Below are 14,778 nucleotides of genomic sequence, written 5' to 3'. Positions count from 1 at the left end.
TTTTTTTTACATTTATTTCCCTTTTGTATTTATTTTCTTCTTTCACTGGCTGTCTTGTCGTCTACTTTTTGCTTTCTGACTCGTTTTGCTTTTTCAGTCTCACATTCTTCGTCACTTTCTTTTTGTGTCAGACTCCTACAGAAATGGTTGTACCTGTAAAACAGAGGTACTGGAGAGCTGCTCGGCTGATCAGTCAGTTGTGTAAGCAGTGTCACATAGCAACATGCATCTACGTTTAAGTAAAAAACATCCCCCCCCAGACCATATTAATGAAGTAAAAATGCCGCAAGGGTGTAAATAAAATCTCCTAATCATGCACCATATTGTGATATCCCTGGCATTTAGAAATATCCCAATCCATATGCAAATGATGAGTCTCCTGGGTTTGAGGTTTCCAAGTTCAGATATTAATTTGCACATTTTAATATGCAATTTAATGCAAATCGCAAAGTACATCTGACAAAACAATTGTCCTTTATTGAAGGTAAAACCTGCATCTCCCTCTTTCTTATTCCAACATCTGCTGTGCAGTAATTGTGCATAAGTAGTACCCTCAATCATAAGGACCCACCCACAGTGATCTACACACTAATTGTGCATACATTTAAAAAATGCTGTTCATGTTAAAAGTTTTATGTATTGAAAGGGATATCCACAACTTCCATTTTGTGTGTGCATCAACAGTCACAATATACCAGAGGTTTCCAAACTGTGAGGCACACCTCCCCCAGGGAGGCACGGGAGAGTTGAAGAAGAGAGGCGTGAGGTGAAAGGCACAGGTTCCTTATTGGAGTTTGGCTCAATGATTTGCACTGCCGCAGTGGCTTGGACACAGCTCATAGAAGCAATTATGGTATGGCCATGCCCCCTCATGGCTTGGTACCCCTACTGCCCGCGTCAAAATGCATGCCCATTCTTGGAGTCATAACTAAATCTGGACACTGATATACATATTTGATTCAGTGTGACTCGTGCTATCATTATCTTTGTCGATTGCCAATAAAGGTGCTTAGAAATCATAGAAAAAAAGCTCCATCACCTTAGCTTTCTTCAGTACCAAGGTATTCCATAACAGTTGTCTGTACATCCATAGATACATTGCAAACAGGAAGTGATAATATTATACTTTTAATGGTGCCAAAAGTAAACAAATATAGTCTAAAAAAAACGGAAGTTGTAGCCCACAGCTAACTTACAGACTCCATGGCAACATTTTACTTCCTGTTTACATTCCCCAAAGCCCTCCAATTATGAGAACTGTAGTTCCAAAACAGCAACATTATCCCCCGAATGGAAGTGAGACAAAGAAAAATAATATGAGTTACAAAATCCATGAATACCACCTTCCAATAATAGTTTGATGGTGGTGTGCAGTTGTCTTCATTTTGTCTGAGGGGGGCCACAGTGTCAGACTTTGAAAACCCCTGCATTTTAAGATTACTGTGCCGTTGCAACCTCTAAATCACTATTTTGCACTATTTCTACATTCTAGAAGATGTTTTGTCACTGACGTTCCGACTCAAGAATCCCACTTAAGTTTGGAGACATTTTGATTTATGATACATGCTGAGTGAACCTTTTTCTGTAGAAATAAATGTGAAATGAATGTAAATACACTCATTAGGCTTCAGACGGATGCGAGTGGGTTCCATGCTAGAGATATGGTAGAGAGACATATTTTAAAGACGAGCTAATTGTAAATTGTCAAAAAAATGACTCAGGGCTTATGGAGGCATAAATAATAATATTTCTTGTAAAAGACTTCTGAAGTTGGTTTTGTGTGTTTTCTGTAGCACTTTTACACCTAGGTTTTATGATTCACTGTTCTCCCGAAAGACAGGACCAATGTCATGCCACGCATGTCTCCTCCTCTATTACACCTTTAGCACACACAATTTCAAAATAAACACACAGATCTCCATCAGATCATAGGGTTTGTAATGAGACACTGGCTTCTGGCAGCATCCAACCATGCGCGTTTCTGGGTGTGCATATTGTGATTTGCATTGTTATTGGTGCTGTGTTGTACTCCATGAATACCAATGTGTCACAATTCATATCTGCACAGTCTCTGTGTATTGTCTCCCTCATCTTGTTGTCTTTACCTACTTTCTCCTCTGTTTTCTCTCCATTCCTTGGGCCCGGCCTCCCCTCTTTTTTCAGCGCCCTCTTCGTTTCAACCCATACCTGCAGTTTCCTCCCTCTTCAAGTCTCTCATCCAATCTTCATCACGCTATGCATTGTCAGCGGGACTGAGAGATGAAAAGCGGGAAAGGGAGTGGAGGAGGGAGGGAGGCAGGCAACAATGGTGAATAAAGAGGAGCAGAGATGGACAGAGAAACAAGGGCATTAAGACTGAGAATGCCCTCTCTCCCTCTCTGCTGAGAATAGCAGAGAGAGAAGTGAGCTAGAAGAGAGGGCGAGAGAGAATACGCATAATGAGAATAAAACAGACAGATGAATAGATAGATGAAAGAAGGTATTCATGGAGGTAAGGACAGGTAGGACGGGGAGAAGCTGTGTGTGTGTGTGTGTGTGTGTGTGTGTGTGTGTGTGTGTGTGTGAAAACTAACCGTAAAACATCAGAGACAGAATGGTGAGTAACAAATCTAAGACTGAATTAGCACTCATTCTGCCTCTCTCTCTCTCTCTCTCTGCCTGTTTCTTTGTTTGTCTCCTTACAGTATCTCACCATCTACAGTACACAGCTAAGCACACTGCAACATGTTCAAATGGTGCACTAGCTGCACTCAGTATGTGTTTGTTTTCATTGCACCCAAAATAAGCGGCTAATTAGACAGAAAAGAAAAATTCCTGTTTTGGTTCCAACCATTATGGTGTGTTGTGCTAGATATTTGCAGCACTCCTGCCACCTCTGCCTGGATGTGGACAAACGGATGCTCCATTTAGAATTTAGACAGATTGGGAGTTTGCAAAATTGTGTTGAAACAATTAAGTACTGCAGTTCCATAAGTGTAGGGGCCTTGATGGAAACTGATTTATATTTTTTTTTAATGAATGGCCAAAACAAATGCAGCAGAGATATCCTGGCTTTTAGTCCCTGGCATACGTGAAGCTGCAAAAACATCCGACTTTACCCATAATGCAACTTGATAGCGTCTTTCTTGTTTTTAGACATTCCTTGAAAATGCCTACATGCTTCAAATCACCTCCACTTTGTAACACAGGCATCAGTCTGCTTTATACTCTATTCTCACTGCCCACAGATACCCATATTAGTTAACTGTTTTGGAATTTAGCATTTTTCACTTTCTGTGGCAATGACTGCTATAGTGACATGACAGTATGATCATGATATGATGTGTTGTGATGTTTCTATCCAGATTTTTAGCATTGTAAATGTGTGTTTTCATCAGCCATTGGCTTTGAGCGTATTAGAAATCAAATTCATCTAACTTTTTTTAATCAGTCAAAGACAGTTTGACATTTTAAATATATATGATTTTCAATATGTAACAATACAACAAGGACTTGTTGACTTATTATCTGTAGCAGTGTATCTCTGTCTCACTTTTCCTCCCCCTTTCTGCCTCTCGCTCTGTGCCATTGACAGCCACATTCAGTTTCTCCTCCTCCCCTGCTTTGTACTGTCATTCATCATCAGTGTCATTCAGTTTTTCCCATCCACATGGCACAACATCTGTTTGGGAGGTTTGCACTTGCCCTGTTGGAAAGGATTCAGAGAAACTGTGCGATGAGAAGCCTGGAAGCGCTTTCGCCTCTTTATGTCTGGTGTCAATTTACATGCCAACCTCTGAACCCAGAGTGTGTGTGCGGTGTCTTTAGGATATAGCCAAATCTCAAAAGCTATATATTAACAGATATTCCGAGGTTTCATTGTTTTGTGTATTTGTTATTTTACAGCAGGGAATTGATCAGAAAAGTTGTTTACTGAAGTGTTGGTATGTTCCTTTAATCGTCTGGGGTCTCATTTATAAACGTGGCGTACGCACAAAACGGGGCTAAAAATGTGCGTACTCCACTTCCCACGCAAAGGTTGTGATTTATAAAAAACAAACTTGACGGGAGAATGCGCGGCCCTCCTCCCAAACTCTGACCCATGCGTACGCACATTTTGGAGACACTGGGAATTGGCGACGCAGACGGTGAGGCTGCAGAAAGTACATGTGGGAATAAAGATTACTCTTAATATTTTCAAGTATAAATACCTCACGCATATTACTTCACTCCATATCATCCACGTTACCATGAAGATTAAATCCAGCAGTGTTATTTGCGCTTGTACTGAGTGATAATTGTTCCATAAACACCTTGTAAAATACAAATCAAATCTTAAATCAAAACTCGTTAATATTTAATCACCGCTGTCTCACTGTCACATTGTCCGCACAGGAGGAGGAGATGGCCCGACTGCATGGAATACAGGACAGCATTTAAATAATATAGCATTAGATAATGGCAGAACACAGTGTAAATAACTAAATATCTGTCTTTAATACTGTCATCAAATGTCAAAGTCTGGAAATACAGCCGTTAAGCTCTCGCGCAATCGTTACACTTAATGTGCTCGTTATCGGTCCGGACTTTAATACTGTTCGTGACAAAACCTGCATGAAGAAAAGTGTGTTTGCCTATTAGACTTTCGTCTTCAAATTGTATCTTGGAGTGGGGGGGAATACCACTAGTTGATGCTGTGATTTTGGCAAGGTGTCTACAATCACTCTAATTGTTGTAAACATATTAATACTGCGGTGACCCCCCCGTGCGTAATGCTGCATGATGGCACTGCTGGCCCTGCAGGAGGACTAACCCCCAATGGAAGAATCAGGAGAGAAAAAGGCTTCAGGGACCATGATGATGACTGGCTAATATGCCGATTTAAATTCCATAAAGCTGAGCTCTTGGATCTCTGTACTGAACTGGGTCCAGTAGAGAGGGCAACGCGCCGGAACCGTGCCCAAATACAGGTACTCGCCACTCTGGGGGAAACCGTTTCCAGAGGGAAATGGCCAGCTAAGTGTTTTTTTTTTTTTTTAAATAAATATTATATATAATCTTCACTTTATCACTAAGGCTAAGGCTAGTTCTGTTAAATCTTATCATATAGGTCTGGTATTTCGAAGCTTTCCCCGAGTGCCGTAATGCCTGCCGTTTTGGAAGATATTATTAATATAGGTAGTCTATAGATTAGGTTTCCCTACACTGTGCAAGAACAGGCCGAAATTCTAATTCAATTGGCAGCAATTCACCAGCGTCGGAAAGGTTTTTAGCTTTTTCTCCGCCAGTCGTCATGATTCGCCATGATTCGGTGACTGCCAGTGTCATTAACATACTGATCAGCATTCACGAGGTGCTTTGCAGTGACTATTTATGGTTAAAAATGGGCGTGTACAGGGTGGGATAAGAGGCTGATTCACATACGCACACTTGTAGGTAATCTGTGATTTATAAAGGGAACATTGCTTACAGATGTACGTACACACGGTTTTATAAATCAGATTCTTTTTTGCCGTACGCCATTTTTGGCTTTTGGGCGTACGTACACTTTTAGTAAGGATCCTACGCACAGTTTTATAAATGAGACCCCAGGTCGTTTAGAGACCTTCCTCGTAGACTCCCCTCATGGATAGTGTTCAGTTGCAGTTGCTCACAGTCAAATTCAAGGTGAAAATAAGACTAAGCAAAAAGCGAGTCAATAAGTGTATGAAGTAACAGAGGTACAGTGTAAGAAAAAAAAAACGTTAAGTAGACGTGAAGTGAGGTTAGGTTAAAAAGATTATGTTGCTAAAACAATGGTTGTACAAAAGCTGTTGGAGTGCAGTGTGAACATAAATAAAGTACAGTGTAACTGTAAGTAGCAATAGTAATTATTGTAAATAATTGTCCAAGAATATTGAAACTTGTCATAGCAAGAAAAAGGTGTAAGTACTAACATTAATGATGGGCTCACTCAATGTAGTTGTACCAGTAAGCCATGACAACGAGCATGCATGCTTCATACCACGGTCCTGGAACTTAAACCCTTACAATGGTGTCTATTCTTTATGTGAAGAAATGTATGATTCACTCGACATCACTTGAAATCGGAAACTGAACCTGATGCACTGACGTGTTTGTGCTTTGAAGAGCTGTTGTTTTGATTTGGGAGGCTCTGTCCCTGTTTATACTTTAGATGAAGCCTGCGTGGAATTATGCTAATAATAATTAATAGCGCTGAAAATCAGTGGAGAAAATTATTCTTCTTCAAAAAAAAAAACGGGCTGTTTGGATGTGTGTTTGCTCGTAGGAAACAAGCAGGTGTTCCTGTGATCCAGCTCACGCGTCGGGGGGGGGGGGGACAGGAACTATTGCTTTGTTGCCAGAAACTGTGCTGTGCTAAAAGTGAACTCCACAACAAATCCGTGGCTTTCCGATGGGGTGACAATATTAAAATAGCACAGTGTTAGAAAACAAAGGACCTACTTCCATGGGTACCATCCAACATTGTTGCTTCTCAATGTCATTCTCTGTGTCTGTTTCTGGCAGATGGTGATGGCGACCAGGACCACCTCCTCCCCGTGTGTTTGGATGCTGCCTGTCAACACAGTGCCATCTACCTGGCCAAGTCAGGCTCCAAAGAGGTACATAACACACACAGCACACTTGGTTTTTTACTCAGTTAACCACTTCATTTTTTTTTTATGTATCACTCTTCTATGAGCTGGATTTTTCTACCGTTCTTTATTGCAGGGTTACTATCCACATTGTACTACTCTGCTCTCTGTTCTCACCTTCTGCTCAAATATGTCAGACTCTGGTACATCGCTTTGTTCTGTGCTACACTCTTGTGATTTGTACAACACCGCTCTGTTCAACTGTCCTCTTTTCTACTAGTTCTTATTCAGGGATTCCGCGGAGTCTTAAAAAGTCAAAAATTTCAAAATCAAAATGTTTTGGCCTTAAAACGTCTTAAATTTGCGTGTTGTGTTGCGTTCTTGGTCTTAAATCATTTTAAACAGCTCTTAAATTTCCTACATCCATGTAACTCTACCTCCTAATGCTCTTTTTAATTATGATTCCGTGGTGTTTTACGACTACAGATGAGACCAACATGCAACTAACAGGCATTTCCACTGGTCGCGTCTGCGCTGCTTTCCGGAGGTGCCGCAGGCTCCGCGAGCAATCGCGGTCATTCAAGTCAAGTCCACCAGCCACGCCACGGCGCGTCCCAGAAGCGTGCGTGTATTGTATATTAAAAGTCTTAAATTTGACTTGGTGAAACCTGCAGAAACCTTGTTAATACATGCTAAGAGGAAGCATAGAAACCAAAGCTGACTGTTGGTAGGAGAGGGGACCTGAACTGCCATCCATCCGGAACCTCTTCTCCAAGATTGTACTTACAACTACTTCTGCCTTTGCTACTTAGAAAGGATGGGGATTGTTCTCATGACCAAAAGAGGCCTCTTGTAAGCAGATTGATTATCTATTTCAGGAAGGTATTAAACACGTGGCTCGCTGCTTAGAAAGAAATTGCGGCTGATCTGCCGGTGAGCCATGCGAGATAGAAGTAACAGATTATGCGATCACACACTCAATCCCATCTGAATGATGTACACGCGCGGAAGCGAAGACATGTGCACAGACGTGCTCACACACAGTTGCTCTTACACTCATACGGACACACACACACACACACACACACACACACACCATCTGCACCACCACCTACGTACTATCTTGTGTGATTCTTTTCAGTTACATCCTACCAGTTGGCAGGAGCCCCCACTTCCTTGTCTTCCTTCCTCTGCCACCAGAGAACATGCTTCCACTTTCTTTCTTCAATCCAAAATAGCAATAATTCTGGCTTATCTGCATGTCCGCCTTCAGAAACGCGTGCAAACATAAGACACACACACACGCACACACACGGAGACGCACAGATGCTCACTCCCTGTGGACATGCCTTCTTTTGTTTGCCTGTCAGCACCAACAAAAAATGATTGAAGGAAGTAGTGAAAGGAGAAGTGTTGAAGGAAAGGAGGAGGGGAGGCAGAGCAAGGAGGACTTATCTGCACTGATGGATGAAGTCAACACATGTTGTGTTCTGTGTTGCTATGTGTTTGAGAGACAGTGGCGGAGAGGGAAGGGTGAGCACAGTGAGGAGGAAACCAGCCTCTCTCTAAGCTTCTCTGTTGTCAAGGAGTGGTGAGAATAGTATACAGTCATAATGAAAACCTCCTTCAACACACACATGCAGTTTCTATGTTTATCTACTAGGGCTGCACAATATATCGTTTTTTTTATCGCCATCGCGATATCAACTTGCTCGATAAACACATCACAAAAGACGCTTAGAGATTGATTTATTTATTTATTTTGGGCATTTCTGGCTTTATTGGACAGGAAAGCTGAGACATGAAAGAGGAGAGAGAGGGGCAGAAGACATGCAGGAAAACCGCCACAGGTCGGATTCGAACCCTGGACCTTCTGTGTCGAGGAGCAAACCTCTGTACATGTGCGCCTGTTCTACCAACTGAGCCAAACAGCAAAGAATGTTGGAAATGATTTCATTTCATTTTAAATTCAGTAAGCAATTGGTTGTATTTTAGCAGAATACTGAAAGCAGCAGAAAGGCAGAACTGAGTACACTTTGTTTATTTATCACAAGTAATATTGTTATCGCGATATTCAGCAGTGTTATCACATATCGCACATTTCCCTCATATCGTGCAGCCCTATAATCTACATCGCAGTATTGATGTCATCTGTTCATCATTATTGGTGGTGTAAACACTTTATGAGCCAATAGTTATGCTTGATCTTACATCACGTGTGTGTGTGTGTGTGTGTGTGTGTGTGTGTGTGTGTGTGTGTGTGTGTGTGTGTGTGTGTGTACTGTAGGTGTACGTGTGTGGGTGTGTGGCTCCATCACAGTGCTAGCCAGTGCTAGCCAGCAGATGTCTCCCCTGGAGGTATCTGCCCCCTGACAATAACAGAGAAAATGGAGGGAGGGAGGAAACAGAAAGGGGATGGAGGTATGACAGGGAGATAAATGGGAAGAAAAGGGAGCTTGATTTCGATATGGGGAATGAAAAGAATGTATGACGGGAGGGAGAAAGAGGAGGTGAAGGGAAAGGAAGATTGGAGAAGGTAGGGTGAAAAAGCTCTTTCTGTTGCCCCTTCATTGCCACGTTTAAAGGGAACATCCCATCTGAGGGAATGAGGGCGGGAAGAGCAGAAAAGAGGAATGGAGAGTGAATAAGACTGGTGATATGAAGACATGATGAGATGCCTTCTGGTGTGCATGGCAGTCCCGCTGAGTAGAAACTAGTGTGTGTCTATAGATCATCTCCAAACAGCAATTCATTCCTTCCTTCCTGTGGTCTCAGCCACAGCTCTGCACACTCTCTACCTCTGCAGCAGCTCCAGGTCTTTAGTTCACCTTATTGAAAGAAACCGCATGGGGGCCTCCAACAATCTCTCTGCTTCATTTTCTGTCGTTACAGACACACACTGATCACATTTATTGTACTTTGCGCCTCCCCTTTTCTGCTCCCAAATTCTGTCGCACAATTGGATATCCCTGCAGAGAGTAATGTAATTGTGTGCATGTGGGTGTTACACCTGTCAAGGACATTGTAGCAAAGGAAAGCAAGCAAAAATATGACTTGTGTATGTTTTCATTAGCTGGAAGGTAAGACTCCCTTAACAACACATTCATAAGAACAATCCAAAAGCCATTCAGGTCCACAGCATATATATTTATATATATATATATATATTTAGGACCATGGCTCATTTCTAGTTCAATACAGCAAAATGTATGTGGTAGAGCTGGGCAATTTTGCTGAAATTTTTAATGGCTTTACAAATGCAATTTGCTAATCAGAGCAATCATTTAGAATAACCACCCTTTAATAAACAGCACCAGATTTACACAGACCATTACAAACATTCTATTACTGAATATCTTTTAGACTTCTAATCATTTTCTTGACGTAATAGAGATTAAAATATGATCATGTTTCTGCTAAGTGCTTACATTACACTGCAGCATAGTCGAATGTACCCTTACGACAAACAAACAATTCATCAAATTCAACAGTAAGTACACCTAGCACATCTACTGTATGAATTTGGAGTTGTTAACATGCTTTCATTTTCCCGTATTCCCATATGTCTTCCCATATACTGTAGTTAATGTCTTTGGTGAGCTATGAAGTGTATGGTCAAGTCCATAAAATCTGGCAGAGAACAATCAATCAATCAAGCGCACCTTATTTTATATACATATATAGTCAGAATGAGCATGTTAAAGGAGACCTGTTAAGCTTTCTGTCTTTTTCTGTCAGGTCTATAATGTTACAATATCAGATGTTCAAATTAAACGTGAGGTAAACATATTTAAAATAAATTCCTGTGAGCCAAAACCTCAGATTTCGCGCTGTTTTGAACGCATCTGCTCCAGGCAGGCACACTACTGCAGTGTTTACATTACACTGCTACATGTAGCTACATGCTAACGGCAATAATCCTGTAATCTTGTGTGTAGATGTTGGTAATTTCTCTCTAATTTCGGATCACATTCCTGCTGAAACATACCATTCAATTGTGTAGTTTAGAAGTCTTTATTGGTGACTTCTTCACACTAAATACTCCGATGCAGTCAGTATCCAGCTGCAACGCACTGTTCAGAGACAGCGAGAGTGGAGCACAGATGAGGAGACTATGCAGACCCAGAAACACTAACTAATCAGTGCAGACTGGGTTTTTCGAGACGGCGGCTTAAAAAGACAGGCGCTCAACGAGGGCGTCTACAGGTGCAGCAGCCATGGGTATATATGAGAATAATAAAGTGTTTTTTGAACATTAAAGCATGTAACATGTACTAGAAGAATCCCGTGAGGGGAAATTAACAATTTTCACTCTGTTAGTACAGTTGCACACAGGCCTGAATTACAAACATGCTCAGGACCTTTACATGCTAAGCACACAATTGCTCGAGCACCCCGAGCAGTTGGGGGTGCCAGATCCAATTATAATCCTGAAAACAAGTATAATAGGTTTCCTTTAATACCAGGTGTAAATGGGACCATTTATTGTGAGTTAAATCAGGAGTAGTTGAGTCTTTGTGTGTAGTGAAAAAACATGAAGGGACTCAGCTTTTTCACACACAGTCCATCAATGAGTGGGTGACCCCAAATGGCAACAGTGTGACCACAGGCCACATCCCCTGGCTCTGTGGGTAGCAGGAATTGATTAGCTTTGGGTATGTTGTTACTGTTACTGGTACTTATGTTGTTTTGTGCTACCTAATGTTGACTATATTTGATGGTGTCTGACAACAAAACAAAGACATGCCAGTGCAATAACTAATGCCCACACTGTCACTACAGGAGCTTATACATTTGATCAACAATACATATGACATTTACCATTTTCATTTGGCACTTTACCATGCTTACAATGTTTTGTAGTTTTTCCTTTTATATCCTTCGGTTGTAATAAACATACAAACCTCTAAGCCTTTCTTTTATGTTTGTGTGCATATCTCTGTGTGTATTTGGTCTCTTAACACCCCCCATTTACACACATGCACAAATGCAAAACACACATACCGCCCCCATGAAGATTGAACCAGCTGCCGTTGCTGTCCAGACGGTGTAAGGGTAGCCAGTTTAAACTAGACAGCCTCCTCCCAGTCATCCCAGTCCACCGGTCAGTCAGTGGTCAAAGAGGTGACACTGACAGCAGATCGCAGTGCCCCCACCCTGCCCAGCGGACACAAAGACATATGGTCTCACTCCATCTCTGGCTCTGACTCTGACTGCCTTTTTTCAGAGGACAAACTATGACCTCATTTACACCTGCCCAATAAAAAACAATCAGTATCTGGGTATTTTGGATAAGGAAATGTCAGTGCATGGTGTATTGGTATATACATAGTCAGTTAATGCAGATGCCATCACCACAGATAAAAGCACCATCTGATGGATAGTAACATTTTGAAGGTTAGAAATATCACAGTTTGACATTGGGAAATAGCTTAGTATATAGCATTAAATATTAAGGTAGTGCAGAAATTTATAAACTGAGGTGTGCCTCCCGAGGGGGGTGCAGGAGAGTTGAGGGCAGGATGCAGAGGAAGACACTGCACTGAAAACAACGGGAAGTTAGATATTGTAGCTTGGCCCGCTTACCAAAACAGTCAGTAAGTGAACACAGTTCATGGAGGCCATTAAGATGCTTAATCTGTGTGCCCCATTGCTGCAATTTGCATTAAAAATCATAGAATATTTCAGACATTGCATCACCTAAAACACTATCATAACATACATGTAGACCCATAAACACTAACTTTTACTTTGCTGTGTAGTAGTCATGTTCTCCGCCCACTCCTCCACTGTTCATTCCCATGCTGTCTCTCAGTGCCAGTTCTAATGTGATCAGCATTACAGTCATTATATCGCTGGCATCATAAAAGCCAATGCTTCATTACACGCCTGTTTTTTTTTTTTTGTTCGTTTTTTTTCAAACATTTTATTGCCTGAGACAGCCTTGTTGTCTGTCGATGTTACACATCACCCCGTAAACCCCACCACCACCGCAGGCCGCCCACATTTTAATTTCTTGGCCTAATGAAGCGGGAGCACTCTCCGCCAACTTGAATCAATGGAAGTCTGCAAGCATGCCGCCGCTTTTTCACTTTATTCATCAGCAAAGAGCCAGGAGAGCAATTTTATGTCGGGGAGTCTTTGCGTGCGTGCGTGCGTGCGTGTGTGCAGAAGGTCTCAATGAGCTCTCTGTACCCAGGCTGTGTTTTCTCGCTGTTTGACAAAAAACTATTTGTATGCGAGATACCCCTCACTACCATTAAGGGTATCAGATTACCTCGCAAGCACAAATCCCATCATCGTCTTCATCTCCATTAACTAGGTCATTTGGATATCTGCGTTAACACACACGCACTCAATTTGGTGTTAATATGTTGACATTTGACTCAGCGAATGTCAGTATTGAGTTATTTAGACTTAAGCATGCTCTGTTTGACTGGGAGGACACTAGGCCACAGATAAATCTATGAACACACACTTGACATTATATATGCACTCTGTTATATTTAGTGATTAAATGTCAAAGCTTCCACAGCCACGAGGAAGGAATAACTGCTTCATGATTTATTTAAGGAGCTCCTCTGTCAGATTGGTTATTCATTATAGCTTCTCAAATAAAAAATTATTTGATTAGAACCTTTAATATCCTCACGGAGGCCCATATGATTTCCTCCAAATCCCCCGCACAATACTGCTAGCAATAAAAACAAACTGAGGGGAAACGGTGTCACATCTTGCTGAAGAAAAATGACCCCCCCCCCCACACCCTCTGCTCCATTGAATGATCTTATGATTTGCACTTTTGCTGGTAGGCTTTGTGATTTCATCTGCTAATTTATCACAATTACTGTAAGTCTTTCATAATCTGCTTTGTTTCTGCCAGATGTTTGGACAATTTGATAATCACATAACAATGTCATTAGTTCATGTTTGAGAGACACAATCAAGTTTTTTTTCCAGGAAACAATATAATGTTTAAATTATAGCGAGACAGCCATGATAATGTAACGCTTGTGTTTGATTTGACTGTGTTTAATTAATTACTAATACGCCAGGCTTAGGCTGCGATCACATAGACTTTTGAAAGGGGGTACTGCGTTTAGGTGCAGCGGTGGAAACTACTTGTGTAGTTTTTGTAACAGGTGACGTGTTTCCTGCAACAATCTCCAGCACAAAGCACGGTCGCTCGTCTCTTTTCTTTCTCTTTTTCCATGAATAAAGCTGCCTTCAAGTGCAGTCGGAAATGTCAAGATCTTAATAACGATCTGACGCAGAACAATCATTTTGAAATATAAAGTCAACTTGTGCTACATTGGGGGGTTAAATAACACAACAGGACGTCACCCAAATGGGCCGTATAAGTGACACTCCCGCCGCCGCACAACCCTGCGGTGAATCGCCAGACTGACTGATCTAGTGTGAATGGAGCTTTCATTTTAGACTGATGAATCGTGTTTGCATATACTGTAAGTATGCATGTGTGTAGTTTTGGTCTCTTCATTCTAGTGTCTGTTTTTTTCTGAGGCTTTCTTCGTTTTACTTTATTTCATACCTCTGCTCTTCTTCCAGGCTGCCTGTAGGTTTTGAACATTGACTTACAGATTCAAATGTCATCTCCAGTTTAATCAGCAGCAATCATGCCATCACGTGAATCTATTCAAGCCGATGCATGACAGACATTCTGTTTGTGTGTCTGTATTTTTGCAGTGTTGACTAGATGCTGTTGGTATTCTCCGTGCTGTTCCTCGTTCCTCTTCTAATCAGCGTTAGAAAAGAAGCAACAGACAGTACACTGATTGCCTCAGGGCCAACACCAGCGCAGTGGTCTGCTGATAAGCTGGCGGCCAGCAAAGGCCTCACTCTGTCCTAAGAGAGAACGCCATGGCCGTGCTGAGCACTGAGCAAAGGACTCCAGCGTAAAGATAACTCACCCGCAAATTAATTTGCCTTGAGGACTAAACCCTAAAAAAAGATCAAGGATGCAGTTACCATTTCAAAACATGGCCACCTGCTCTGAGAATAACTGCTGACATGGGAACTAATGTGTAGTTAATATGTACAAGATCAACATCTTTTCCCAGTTCAAACCAGCTCATCCTGAATGGCCATTCTACTTACATATTGCTTTTTACCGTTAATAGATAATGGACTTTGACGAAAAATCGTTTAGATTATAAAGCAATGCCCTAAGTGATGAGTTCTT

At 41.6% G+C, this 14,778-nt stretch overlaps 1 protein-coding gene across 1 annotated transcript in view; it reads left to right on the top strand.

Annotated features, from left to right (window-relative positions):
* itfg1 (integrin alpha FG-GAP repeat containing 1) overlaps nucleotides 1–14,778 on the top strand; it is a 162,562-nt gene that overhangs the window by 56,632 nt on the left and 91,152 nt on the right. Inside the window, 1 exon segment of the mRNA XM_078246787.1 lies at nucleotides 6,508–6,602. Coding sequence (XP_078102913.1) covers nucleotides 6,508–6,602 — 95 coding nt within the window.

This window comes from Sander vitreus, chromosome 1 (assembly GCF_031162955.1).
Source record: "Sander vitreus isolate 19-12246 chromosome 1, sanVit1, whole genome shotgun sequence".
Classification (NCBI taxonomy): domain Eukaryota; kingdom Metazoa; phylum Chordata; class Actinopteri; order Perciformes; family Percidae; genus Sander; species Sander vitreus.
This window is presented reverse-complemented; position numbering and strand designations above follow the sequence as displayed.